This window comes from Poeciliopsis prolifica, unplaced genomic scaffold (genome assembly GCF_027474105.1).
Source record: "Poeciliopsis prolifica strain line A6 unplaced genomic scaffold, Auburn_PproV2 SCAFFOLD050, whole genome shotgun sequence".
NCBI classification, from domain to species: domain Eukaryota; kingdom Metazoa; phylum Chordata; class Actinopteri; order Cyprinodontiformes; family Poeciliidae; genus Poeciliopsis; species Poeciliopsis prolifica.
In genome coordinates, this window is record NW_026562425.1 from 1,446,600 (window position 1) to 1,460,158 (window position 13,559).

Sequence of the window (13,559 nt, forward strand, 5' to 3'; positions counted from 1 at the left end):
ACATCATTTACGGCAACAAAATCTCTCTGCACTTTAATATTATATTCATGATTGAAGCGTGGACATGATATGCAGACGATGAGAATATTAGGCCTGTCATGATAATACATTTTCCTGGAAGATAAATTGTCCCAGAAATTATCACGATAAACAATAATATTGTTATTTTAACACCAGTTTTATGGTAATGGCATAACAATGCAAGAATGCATTCACAAAGATTGAAATTAACATTTAACACTAGAATTGAAATGCATTTTAAAATATAAAAAAATAAATAAAATAAATAAATGAACAAATAAAGTGAATTATAAAGCCTCTGTAAATAAAATGAGCATTAAAAACAGACCAAAACACTAGAATGGAGACTCTTGTCATCCAGTTTTTGGGTAAAAAGAGAAGAGAAAAACAATAAATCATGCAGATGTAAATGATTGAGTCTGATGTAATTTATGGTGTGACTAACTGATTTATTGCTTATCACGTCAGGCCCAGAGGTTATTTAAACTTTAACCCAGAACTGTAGCATGTTCCGATGTGTTGACTTTCCACCAAGCTGAGGTATTTCTGCCTTCTGCTGTGTTAGAAGTAACACCTTCCTCTCGGCCGTGTTTCCTCCCTGCTCGCCTCCTGGCCGTCAGAGCGAAACTCTCGGGCTGTAAAATCCCGCAGCCCCTCCTCGGACAATGGGCCGCGGCAGCGCCTGGCCTAATTGTGCTTGTTGACAGCGACTCGGCCTTGCCGTGGCTCTGGCGTTGAGTGAAACCGATGAGAGGACCAACTTCCTGCCTCCCCGCCTTACAATGGAAGTCCCCAGTCAGATGACCTTCCTGAGCTGAAAGGAGAAACCGTCCAGGAAGTGAGCCGGGGTCGGGACGAGCGGGGCGGTCCGCCTCTCCAGATGGCATGAAGAGTCTCGGGGGAGACGCCGAGGTTGGGGAGTTGGTGTGAGGCGTACGTCAGTGCAGTTCCTGAGTGGATGTTCATTCAGTCAGGAAAGGAGACGAATAAACACATTCTTACCCTCGCTGCATTGTTCAGATTCCAAACTTCAAAGTCTCTGGAATGTCTCCTCTGATGAAGTGATCAAATAAAAATAGCTCAATACCGCTCAAACTGGTCTCCTAAAGCATAAATAGGAATAACAAGCTTTGTTTTTCATTTTGATTACTCAGCAGAACCGATAGAGTATTGCGAAAGTTACTGCAATAAATGATAATATTATTGTTTTGAGATCATTTTCGACTAATGTTAAGGTAATAATGCAAAAACACTTTCTCAGAGCTCAATAAACTTTAAATTATAATGAATTTTTAACACTGGAACTAGAAGACATTTTTAAATATCCAAAATAAATAAAGAAAATGACAAATAAAATGAATTATGAAGTCTCTGTAAACATAAATGTCCTTCAAAAAGTAGTTTGGTTGAGACCAAAACACCAGACTGACGACTTTTATCATCCAGTTTTTGGTAGAAAAGAGAGAGAAAAAAGAAAAAACAAAAAATCACACAAATGGAAATTATTGTGCAATCAATTGAGCTCTTGTCAAGAGTTGCACAACTTAAAGTAGAAGTGAAAAGTAGCTGTCCAAAAGAATTACTGAAGAGTAAAATAAAGGATTTTAAAATCACACGTAAGTACTGAGTGACTGATCAAAGCATCAATCATTTAATCTTTAAAAATTACACAATGGAACAAACATATTAAACTTCAACAAAAAGTGCAGGAGTATCCATCTGGTTAAAACATGTTTGTTCTTCATTCAGTGGCTAGAAAATCCAGAAATTTCACTCCAGTAATAGCAGAGACACTTTATAATGAAATTACTCATTACTCATGACTTTCTTCTCTTCTTCCAGGGTCTTTGGCATCTCCCCCATCGTCCAGACCAACTGCTCCTACACCTGGAAGCTGATTGTTCACCCGGACCGTAAGTGGTACCACTTCGTCAATCCCATCATGCTGCTGGTCCTCTATTACACCCTGGCAACGCTCATCCGCCTCTGGCTGCAGGAGCCCATCGACCAACTCATGGTGAGACACTGTGTCAGGGCAGGAGTATTTTTAGTTGAATTAGTTTATAATCCTGTAAGGGGGAAAACTGGAGCATCTTTCCTGGGAATTGTTTTATATTTTATGTTATAGGGCGCTGTTTTTAAAACCTTTACTAAGGTCACTAAGCCTGTTATCCATACATTTATAAAAGCTCCCAATCAAGTATTTTATTCACAAACTAAATATTTAGCTTGTGTGAAAATATTTAGTGTGCAAACTAAATATTTAGTTCCAAAAGATATTTAACTTTTTTGTTAAATGCTCAGCAAGCGAGCTAAATATTTAGTTTACTTGCTAACTGTACTTTAGTTTGCTGTAGGAACATTTAGTTTCCTTTAGCAATTAAAGAAAATATCCTTTTGGTTGCTAAACTAACAAAACATTTGGTTTTGTTTGTTTAGCAAGCAATTTAAGTATTTAGTTAGCAAGTTAGCATGCTAACTGCCTAAACAGCTAACTGAATATTTAGTTAATAAGCAAAATATCCTGCATGTTAACTTAAATATTTAGATAACCTGCTAACCAAACATTTACGTTTTTAGGTAGATATTTAGCTAATATGCAAGGTGGAAGTGGACTGTCAAAATAAAAGCCAGGTCTTGTGGACCTTTAATGTCATCTATACCCAGAATGCATTGCAGCAGGACTACAGCCTCTGACTTCATAGCATTTCATTGTAAATGGCAAAACTGTCTTTTACTGACACGAGGGCCTTCTTGAAGCTGTTCTGAGTAAACTAGAAATTGAACTGCTTCAAAGTTAGTTTAACAAGCCGGGGTTTTTTTTCCACCTCAATTAACAGAGAAGAGTGTGAAATCCTGCAAAATCCAATTTCTGAAAGGGCAAATGATGCCTTTGGCTTCAGTAAAACTTTCCTCTAATTGTTTTAATGAGTGGCAGAGTGTGCAGCAGGATGGTACGTAAACTTTTTTCCACATTTTACCAGAGAATCTTGTCATCCATGTTCTCAGATGTTTCAGTGGAGCAGCCTGGTGATAGGATCTGAAGTTTGGGAGCTGGAGGCCCCGTTGTGGTTTGGCAAATTGTAATGTTTTCAGTCTGGCCCATGGGCGCCTCCCATGTCGTATAACATGTCTGATTCAATGAATGGATGGGCCTCTGTAGAATTTGATTCCCTTCTTAGGAGGTAATGCATCTAAACCCTGCAGGATAGCAGACGCTCTGCACCTAATTTATGCAAAACTGGACTAAAATTTGACATTATACTTCAATGTCAAGTGTGGAAAATGGTTTATCTTGTAGCTTAATGGTTTCTGTTTAGATTTGTGCATTTGCCTGTCAATGTGGAACAGATAAACACAAAATAGAAATAGCACAAAATAGATTTTCAGTCCTTTTTCTTGCATCTTGTCATCTATTTCCTGGTTTCAGTCGATCAAAGTCTCATTTACTGCCACTCCCCAGCCAATCATCTTAAACCAGGAAACAACTAAGCAAATGATAATCAGCTAATTTAATTATTTATATATGAAACAGCACAGCAGAGCGGCCATTTTGGCACATCATCAACTTATCAAATTAACCAACAATTAGTCAATGAATTAAAAGTTTGGTCAAAGAATAAAATATAAAAATGTACAACATGATATGTTTGAAACAGTAACATCAATTTCTACAGTTAACAAAGTTGTTACTGTTTCAATATCGAAATCTTTTTATAAAAGTTTTTTTGTTTGATGCATTTTTTTAGTAAAAATGTAGAATAAAGAACAACTAAATTGATTCTCCATACAGCTGAACAAAAAAAACAAAAAAAAAACAAAACGTAAATATATGTTGTTATTTACTTTGATGATAGAAGCACTTAAAAAAAACATTGTACACAACTTAATATAATCTTGTTATTTTAAACGTAGTTTTGATGTTTTGGTTCAGGTTCTGTCTACAAAAGCTCCAGATTTTGTTCTGAAATATATTCAAACTGATTTATATGAGCTGCAGGGCGTCCTTGCACATTTAGGATACATCCAGGACGATCGACCAGGCCGGACTTGTCTGCTCTGTGTGCGTATGATGCGTTACCTGAGACGCTACTGGTCTAATTTTGACCAGTAACCTCCATCTTGTAATGGAGGTTATAAGCATAACCTATATACGTGGCCAGCAGCTTAATTGGATTTAAAGTGACAAAACTTCCTAAAACAGCTAATAGGCACAACTAAAATATCAGTATTGTAGAATTACTTTGTGCAAAAAATATAATGGGCCCATAAATGTATCCAAACCTGTTTAGAAGGAACAAATTAATGACATAATGGGTCACCTTTAAATTTTTTAACAAGTGCATCGTATCAGGAAGTCATTTCAAAACAACCTCAGCTGCACAAGTCAATAAATACCTTGGATTCCTAAATTCACTCAATCTCGCTAACTCGTGAAGCTTTATGTTGTGTGATCACCTGAAAGAAGACCCGCCTCTGTCTTCCTCCACCTCTGAGCTCGAGGCTGCGCTCCTCCATCTTGTAATGGAGTTATAGATTAGTGTTTTTATAGAGGGATCAATATTTCCCTTCAAACCTGTAGGCCTGTATGCATTATTGATCTGCCCACAAAGTGATGTGTGTGTGTGTTTATAGTTTTACCTACTCTTACACTTTAGATTAGAGGCTAATAATAAAACATGATTGGTGCCTAAATCACACACTGACAGGTGTGTTCGATGGTGGAGGTGCCAGATTATGATGGATCTTATCTCTGACAAAAAGAAAAAGATAAAATAAGGGAGATTTGTCTTAGTAGTGTTTAGTTTGAGATGTTATATGTGAAAAATTTAAGCAACCAAAGAAGCAAAACAGGAGAAAACAAACAAATATGTATACATTTTTAAATACTTAGAGACTCCTGACTATCATGTTAGCTTCATTAACTCATAAATATGGGATCACATTCCTGCCAGAAATCATGAGGAGCGTGTTAAGCACAAGAGAGGCAACATTTTCATTTCTTTGTGGGCCCTTAAATAAGCTTCCTCCATCCCTCTGAATGCTGTCGCCTGGAAGTTATGTTTGAATATTAGCATATTTTATTTGATTTTTTTCCTTTTTAAAATGTGAATTCATTTCAATTAGCAAGTTTACTTTGTAAAAATTCAAAGAATACTGTCTACTGTTACATTATTGTATGCCATAGATACAATATAATTCTAAGAGTTCAATCTTTTCTTTGTGTTTGAGCTCCTCCTCTTCTTCTAACACTCTTTTAATCCACATCACATTCTTCTTCTTTTATGGCCATGCTGTGCTGCGTTTCGGGACCTGCAAATAAATGGAAATACAGCCAACATGGGCTCCATCAGCTAATAAATGTTGTATTTGCTTTATTGAGTCCTCAGGATTTTTGGCAGGAATGTGATGCCACACATGATCCTCTTAAATGCAAAGGTTTATGATTCCCTTATTGCATTATTTATTGTCCTGAGCTATAAACACATCACCAAGCAGAAAATTATTATGTTGCTGCTGCTAAAAGTTTAGCAAAAAATAAATGTTGAAATAATCTGTATCATAAGTGATAAAGTTGAGATTTGTGACAAAAACATTGTTGGTTTTTATATTTGTCTCTCATTCTGAAAAACGTTCCGCCGGGATCTTCAGGGTTTTTTTTTTCAGTGACCCGGTTTCCCATCATTATTTTTAAGCACAATCCTTTGGTAAGCTAGCTGTAGCATCACATTTTGAGCTCAAGTCAAAGCAAATTAACATTCGTTTACATGCAGTACCTCACTGACCACTAAGGGGCGCCACTAGTGGTCTGAGGAAGTGTAATTCAGGGACTTTTAATGCTCTTTTCATCAACTTTTTGTCCAACTTTGCATCACAAGTGTCATTGTTTACTGAATTACTCTTCATGACATAAACATTGATGAAGAATTGTTTTTACTCTTACCAGAATATCAGTCTTATGCACAACGCTTCAAATAAAGTGGTACTAGATAAAACTCATCAGCGTTTCCTTTTTAAAAAGTCACCCAGCTTTAGCTGATAGGAGTAGAAAACATCAGTTTGAGTGTTGAAGAAGCACATCAAATAACAAACTGGCTATCTGTGTTTCCTCAGGACGATAAGGATGAAGACATGTGCGAGGAAGAGAAGCAGAGTGGAAACGGGCTGAGTAACTCGGCCAACAGGAAGAGGCATCTGTGGTGGGAGTCTCGCCAGGGCACGGATGAGAAAAACGTACGTCAGGGTTGTAATGCCTTGTATCGATTATCGGACATTTGATTAAGTAAACATGATCCTGTTTATCATCTAAATGTGAAAGGTGCTGGGAATCCAAATAGCTAGTTTAACTGCTGAACAACCTGCTCACAACGCAAATAACTTGTTTTTATTCTAAAACAAAACTATCTATTATATTTTAGATTAGCAGGAAACTAGCTGTAATATGATAACCTGCAGCTGTTTGTTTTCTAGCTTCATTACTCGTTCTGTTTCAGTGTAATAAATCATCCTATTCTCCCAAACACACTTTCTGACGATGTTCTTATATCAAAGTGTGTAGTCTGTCCCTGGCGGCCATCTGCAGCAGTCTGGAAGCTTTTAGTGAGCGCACAGATGAGCCGCTGGCTGGATTTACAAAGTCGCTCCGCTCGGCTTTGTTTCTGCTTATCAGCGATTGTAAAGAACAAGGAGGTCCTTTGACTTCAGCAGCTCATCGATAACACGCCTGGCCTTGTATGCTCTGTTTTTCCTCCTCCCAGCTTCTCTCGACCCAGGATGTCATCAGTACCACTGAGGTGCGGCTGCTCTGGATGTGTTTTTAAATCTATTCTCTGCTCCCCTTTGTGGTCTTCTGAGAGAAAATGAATGAATACTTTCTGCTTTTCAGACTGCATCCTCATATTTGGCGCTGCAAAAAACATAATAGTTAGACTTTTAGTAGCTGTGTTTCCATACAGACGCGTTTCAGCATGACGTCACACAAGCCTCCACCTCCCAAAAGCTGCTCGCTAATGACGACTAGCACTGGTTTTGGCTGTCAAGTTGGCAACATATTGTGCAAAATGTTAAATGTAGGATATATGTAAAAGAAAACGGGATGCAGTGCTTTGCTACTAATTGTCAACAAGGTCAGGAAGTAGTTTTAATTAAGAAAAAAAGAGAGGGAGAGGGACAAAGTTCAGTTATGCTAACTTGACTTTGACAACCTTAACGTATAGATGTGCTGCGGAATTTGATGTGTTTTGGTTCAGTTAAAAAAATGAACTAAACACCAACTCTGATAGACTGTCAGTGGAGCAAGTGTTTAAATTAGATAATCAACCTCCACTGCGTTGATTAGCTCAGTTAAAGGGCAGCTAATCCCCCTCAGAGATCACTTAATGAACATCAGGCCTAAAACCATAAAATTGTAGCGAACTGAATGTTCTGTTCTTCATGGGGGAAATGTTTACGCGTTTTTTAGTGTTGAATCCTGAAACATTAGTTTAGCTGTTGTCAGCTAAACATGGATGTGTAGCAAGAGGAAAGAAGAACACAGTGGTTTTGAGTTGTTCTTCAATGTTTTTTTAGTGTTATTTTTCCCTTTCCTGCACTAAATTAGGAATACCTACATCTCCAGGTTTCATTTTGTTAAAGGGATTGTTTACCATAGCAGTGCAGCTATGGGTGGCATGTAAAAGAATCGTCTTTTTGCCCTCCAGTGTTTCGCGCATGCGCAAAATTTCCGGATGTAAGGTGTCGATAACTGCGCAATTTGACATTTCAGAAGTAAACTTAATTAATAAAAGCACACCAATTTAAAAGAACACAAATAAAAAACTTTTTTTTTTTTGTGCTAGGTGTGGTATTTTCTCTGGTCATATCACAATGTTTATTTTCCAAGAATGCAAAGGAAACACTTTTTTTTGTTGTTTCTTGTGTTTTTTTTTTTTTTTTTACATCAAAAGAGTCACAATAACCAGATGATGTCACTGGTGCAAACTACAACGAAGAAGATGACTAATTTTATTTGTTTATAGAGACAGATACAAAAAACATGGATCAAAACGATCTAATGCTTAGATAACAGTGTATAAAGCCATCACTGCTTCACAATATTTGTCCCTAGAAGGACCTTTAACAGATGATTAAAATGAAAAGTTAAACAGTAAAAACAGTAAAAACAATAAAGATGTTATACTTTCTATATACAAATATACTTGTATACTGAAACAAAACAGTTGCTGTATTTAAAAATGAGTACATTTCTGGTTTATCTGAAGCCAGTTCTTAAGCCTTGAATTGAATATTTTAATCTGAATTATGATCTTACAATCAGATGCTAATGAGAAGTAGCTGGAGGACGAAGCTGCTGCATGTTTTGTGGCGACTTATTGTGTGAAAACCATATTCACGTGTGATTTTAATTCCGTTTTGTGTTTAATTGAAACATCAAAATTGTGTTGTTGTTTTTTTACATTCATGGATTATCAACAAATATTTTGCTCACATTTATAATGGAGACATAGCTACTCTCAAAATACGCCTTCAGTGTCAACTCTAGTATAAATTCATCTGTTGCAAATGTGCAGCTTTAGTTTCCTCATTTTTTAAAGCAAAGGAAGGAAAAAAAATATTGCCTAGATGAAGTCGTTTTCATAGCTTATATTCGAAATGCAGTGTGAAAAGCAGCAATAAAACTTTCCATGGCCCTGCAAAGACATTGCATAGTAGCAAACTATTAACTGAAATTACCAGAAATTGTCATAAATCTGCTACTAATGGAAAAAATGAATAATTAGGCGCCTGTCTAATTAATTCAAAATTATCTCACACAGTTGCTCTGTTTTGCCTTTGCAAGGCTGAGTGTTTCACAGTAACATAATCCCTTATCGTCTGTGTTTTTGTAGTTAGATTGATTTTAGTTTCTGATTCCGATCCTCAGGTTGTTCCCACCCCAAACGGGACGTCGTTTGACTTCGTCACCACTGAAAATGGACCGGCGTCTCTGGACTTGTACTCAACCCCCCAGTATAAACTGGACAAGCTCAGTGACGGAACAGGTGAGCCAAACAATGCTGGAAAACTAATTAAATTTTAGATTTATTCCTTATGGACTGAATCTCAGAGAGGTTTCTAGATTAAATTGCTTCTCGTTTATTTATATTTAAAATTTAAACAGCTTTCATGTTTAATATTTGTTGCTCGACACTCAAAAAGATAAAAGTGGAGAAGAAACTGCTCAGACGCTGGCATGAAAATAAGTTGCAAGTGGCCCAAAAAAATTATAATAATTGAAAAGTCTCCAGAATCCCTGAAGAACAAATACCTGAATTACTGTTTGAGTTTTTAAAGTTTATTTACTGCTTTGTGCTGGATTGGAGAAACAGGATCAATAAATTGATCTTAAATAAATTCACCTTAGACTTAATTTCATGAGCTCATAACAGAAAAGAGGAAAAGTGCCAAACCAGAAATTACCTTTCCTTACTTTAGCTTATCTTAGTTTGTCTTAGCTTAGAATTGATTCGTTTACATTATTTGTTTATGTAATTTAAGTTTAGTTTTGCTCATCTTAGCTAAACCTACCAATCTCTAGTGTTAGCATTGCAATCTGTGCTATGCTAACATAGCATAGAGATTGCTAACACAGCAATCTCGCTCTATGTTAACTCAACTTAGCTAATTGTATTTTAGCTTATAGGCCGTTTCCTAACGTTTTGATCTTTTCTTATCTTGCCTTAGATTTTCTAATATTATATTAGCTTAATTTAGCTAATTTTATCTAATCTCTCACTTTATATTAAGATTTACTGAAGGATTTCACCTTAGCTTGTCGTAGGTTATATAAGACAAAAGGCCTAAAATACATGAACTTATTAGCTTAGTTCATCTTTTCTTTCATTCACCTAGCGTAGCCTCACTTTAGGCTCTTTTAGTTTATCTTATTTTAGTTTATGTTAATCTTTGTTTGTTTATATTAGTTTAACTTTTCTTAATTTCACTTAATTCGCTTTTAGCGTTGAATGTTTTAGTTTATCTTTTTATTTTTATTCATAAAGATTCATTCTCTCTCCACAACAGAATGGGTATTTTTCAAGTGATTTTTTTTTTCTGCATGGAACAATCAGAGGGAAACAAAATTCTTTCCAATTTTTGTAAATTTTCAGTCATGTAGACGGGATATCTGGAGATTTTTAAAATAAAGCAATAACAGAATCCCGCTTTGTACATGCTCACTTGATTTTTTTTTATCATCCAACCAGAGAAGAAAGACGAGTCTGTGTATGAGGTTAGCTTGCCTCCTGAGGATTCAGCACTGAAGGAATCAGAAGAAGAAGGAGAAGAAGAAGAGAATGACATTAAGAAAAAAGGAGTTGGTGCAATGGTGAAAGTTTTCCATTTCATCATGAAACAGAGCTACATCTGTGCTCTAATAGCTATGATGGTGAGGAAAGCAAATGATCTATTTGTTTGATTTCCATTTTTCCCATCAAGGGAAACATGGTAAATTTCATCCTATAGTTCATTACTAAAATAGACAACTCAGTAGATGGCCTTAGCGTCTTATTTTTGAAGGCAACCTATTGAGCAAAATTCACATTTTGCACATTTTTATACATTTATTTTGGTCTCAAGCGCTTAAAAAAAAAACCTAGATGTTTTCTGCCAAAACTTAATGTTTCTTGGTGTCTGGAAAATGTGCCATTTCAAAAAAACCTCCAGAATGAAAGTCACAAATCAGCAGACGCTGCCCGTTACATAGCAACCCGGCGGAGCTCCAGCAGCAGCTAATTAGGATTTAAAGTGACAAGACACCCTAAAATAAACGCCTCGTTCTGAAGGGAGCGGACTGAAATCCAATTATCTAAGAATGATTTTGTGCAAAAAGTGTAATGAGCATGTTTAGTACAGACCATAAATCTATCCTGACCTGTTCAAGGAAGCTTTAGGGAAATTTTCTTAGTGTTATACTTTTATATTGCTTTTGTTTTCACACTGGACATTTAAACAGCTCATATTACAAACTTAATTAGGGTGGATCCTGTCAGACACAGGAAGATAAACATAAAAATGTTGATCTTAAACATAACATTTTAGAACAATAAAGTAAGGAGGAATATGCTGTGTTAATGCATTTTATTTTTCACTAATAAATGTGAACTCCGGGTCGTCTGCAGGCGTGGAGCATCACCTATGTGAGCTGGCTGACCTTCGTCTTCCTCATGTGGTCGTGTGTCCTGTGGATGGTGAGGGACCGGCGGCGGTACGCCATGCTGTCGTCCCCCTTCATGGTGGCCTACGGCAACCTGGTGATCGTCCTGCAGTACATCTGGAGTTTCGAGAACATGACGCCAGTCGCAGGATTCTTTGTCTCCAAGAAGAACCCGTTCCACTCGCTCTCATCCAAGGTTTGGAAGCTGAAATTATTCTGTTTTTATTAAATTGTAAAACAAGCCAGAGCGGTGTAGTAAACTTCAGAGAGTGTGTTGGAATATCTCTTAACGATTTAAAGATTTCCCCTTTGCGCCTTTTCTGCATGTGTGTTTGTCCTTCAGGTGCAATAATATTTCATAACTACAACTAAAATTTACTATAAGCTGTCTGACAACCAGAACATCTGCTTTGAAGTTTACACACTCGGTTCGGATTTATGGCTTAGACTGAACAGCTCTCCGTGGCTTTTGGCCAACAATAACTGGCTCTGGGTCGGCTCATGTAAACCGCAGTTAATTCATCACTTCGTAGGCTCTTCTTCTTCTCCTCTGAATGTTGTGGTTTTGTTGTCTAGATGTTGTGTCTGTTGACGTTCTGGTTGCTGCTGAGACAAACGCTGACAGAGCGACAGGAGAAGCTAAAAGAAGACAGCGCAGGACTTTCAGACGTCTTTGTGGACGAACAGAAGAAAAAGGGTAAGAGTTACACGACTCCTAATTTTATTTATATTAGTCAGTTCTTCCAGGATTTGTAAAACATTTTTGTTTGATTGTTGCAGCTTAAAAGTACAAATTTTGCAGCAACTTTTTACATTTTTTTTTACATTTGTCCAAGCTTTATTTTTGCCTTAACTTAGTTTTTCATAAAAAGCTGATATTGCTGCACATATTCTTCCAAGTACAGGCAGGATTTTAACACAGTTCATACTTAATATTTAAGCGAAAACAGAATTTTTAAATCGCACCTTAATACAAATAACATCATGTCCAGGGAAGCTGTCAAAGTGCAAAGTAAGAATTAATTTTGCCCAACCAAGTTAACATGAACTGTGTTCACATTATTAGCAAATCACATAGAACATCTTGAAATGGTGTAGCAAAATGAAAAATAGGGCAAACGATTGAAACGACTAATCAAATTAATTATGATTAATTGATTGTCAAAATGATTGCCGTTTTCTTTCATAACTAATAAAATCTAATCTTAATTTGTTAATTTGTTACGTCTCAATTTGCTGAAAGAACAACAAATGAATATGTGAATGTGCTTCACATCATAAAAAATGTTGTCGATTAGCTTCACTCGTGATTTGGCTTTCTTGAGACGTCATGAAACAGGAAGTGAAATTAGAAGAGGACTAAGGGGATTGGCCAAAATTCAGCCTGTCTTGCAGTGATTGGTCAGAAAAGAAAAATACAGGAACATCACTGTGATTGGTCAACTTTGTGGAACTGTTGTAATGATTGGTGAAAATTATCAAAATTTGTGAATGAAGAGTGAAAACAAAAGATATAAAATAATCACCATTTCTGTTTTATCTTAAATATGTGGCGTCTTGCAGATAAATGCAAGATATTTTTAAAAAAAACCTCTTCCTGTTGTTTATGCTGTTCGCTCTTATAGAGGAGGAGGAGCCAGAGGAGGAGGAGCCAGAGGAAGGAGGAGAGCAGGACCTCATGCAGGTTCTGGGCGGCCTGGTGATGAGCGTTCTGGTTAAATACTGGATCTATATCTGTGGCGGGATGTTTTTCATCGTCAGCTTCGAAGGAACCATCGTCATGTACAAGATAATCTACATGATGATGCTACTCTCCTCTGTCGCGCTCTACCAGGTACCAGTGCCTTGCTAACTTTCCTCTTATAAAACATGTTAAATCAGTCCTTATTATAAGCAATAATAGCTGCTTTTACAAACGCACAACTAAAGTGTTATTTTGAAAGACATAATAACACTTGTTATGTCTTGAGGGACATAAATGAATAAGTAAAAAAATATGTTGGTTAAGGTTTGTCTGGTATAAATCATCTCTGTCAGATTTTTACTTATTATGTACTTTTTGCGTATTTCATGCCTCAACACTTCCTTTTAGATCTCAACTGATGTTGAGATCTAAAAAAACCCTCAAGTTCTTAAAAAACCCAACCAGAAAATACCTTTATAATTTTTGAGCTGTTTCAAAAACCTCCTGAACAGGCCTGCACCGTTACCTAGCAACCCCAGCCCAGCCCAGCCCCGTTACCTAGCAACCCAGCGCAGTTCCAGCACATTTTGTCAGCTGCACAATGGCTGCTGGAAAAGACAAGAGTTTTGTTTTTGACTTACTATTCAGAAACCACTTTCT

The 13,559-nt window shown here is 36.7% G+C and overlaps 1 protein-coding gene across 1 annotated transcript in view; it reads left to right on the forward strand.

The window, feature by feature from the left end:
• LOC129377973 (piezo-type mechanosensitive ion channel component 2) overlaps positions 1-13,559 on the forward strand; it is a 107,559-nt gene that overhangs the window by 40,324 nt on the left and 53,676 nt on the right. Inside the window, exons 8-15 of the mRNA XM_055058194.1 lie at positions 1,864-2,038; positions 6,136-6,255; positions 6,780-6,815; positions 8,945-9,062; positions 10,266-10,447; positions 11,181-11,411; positions 11,792-11,912; positions 12,841-13,049. Coding sequence (XP_054914169.1) covers positions 1,864-2,038; positions 6,136-6,255; positions 6,780-6,815; positions 8,945-9,062; positions 10,266-10,447; positions 11,181-11,411; positions 11,792-11,912; positions 12,841-13,049 — 1,192 coding nt within the window. The remainder of the gene's footprint in view (positions 1-1,863; positions 2,039-6,135; positions 6,256-6,779; positions 6,816-8,944; positions 9,063-10,265; positions 10,448-11,180; positions 11,412-11,791; positions 11,913-12,840; positions 13,050-13,559) is intronic.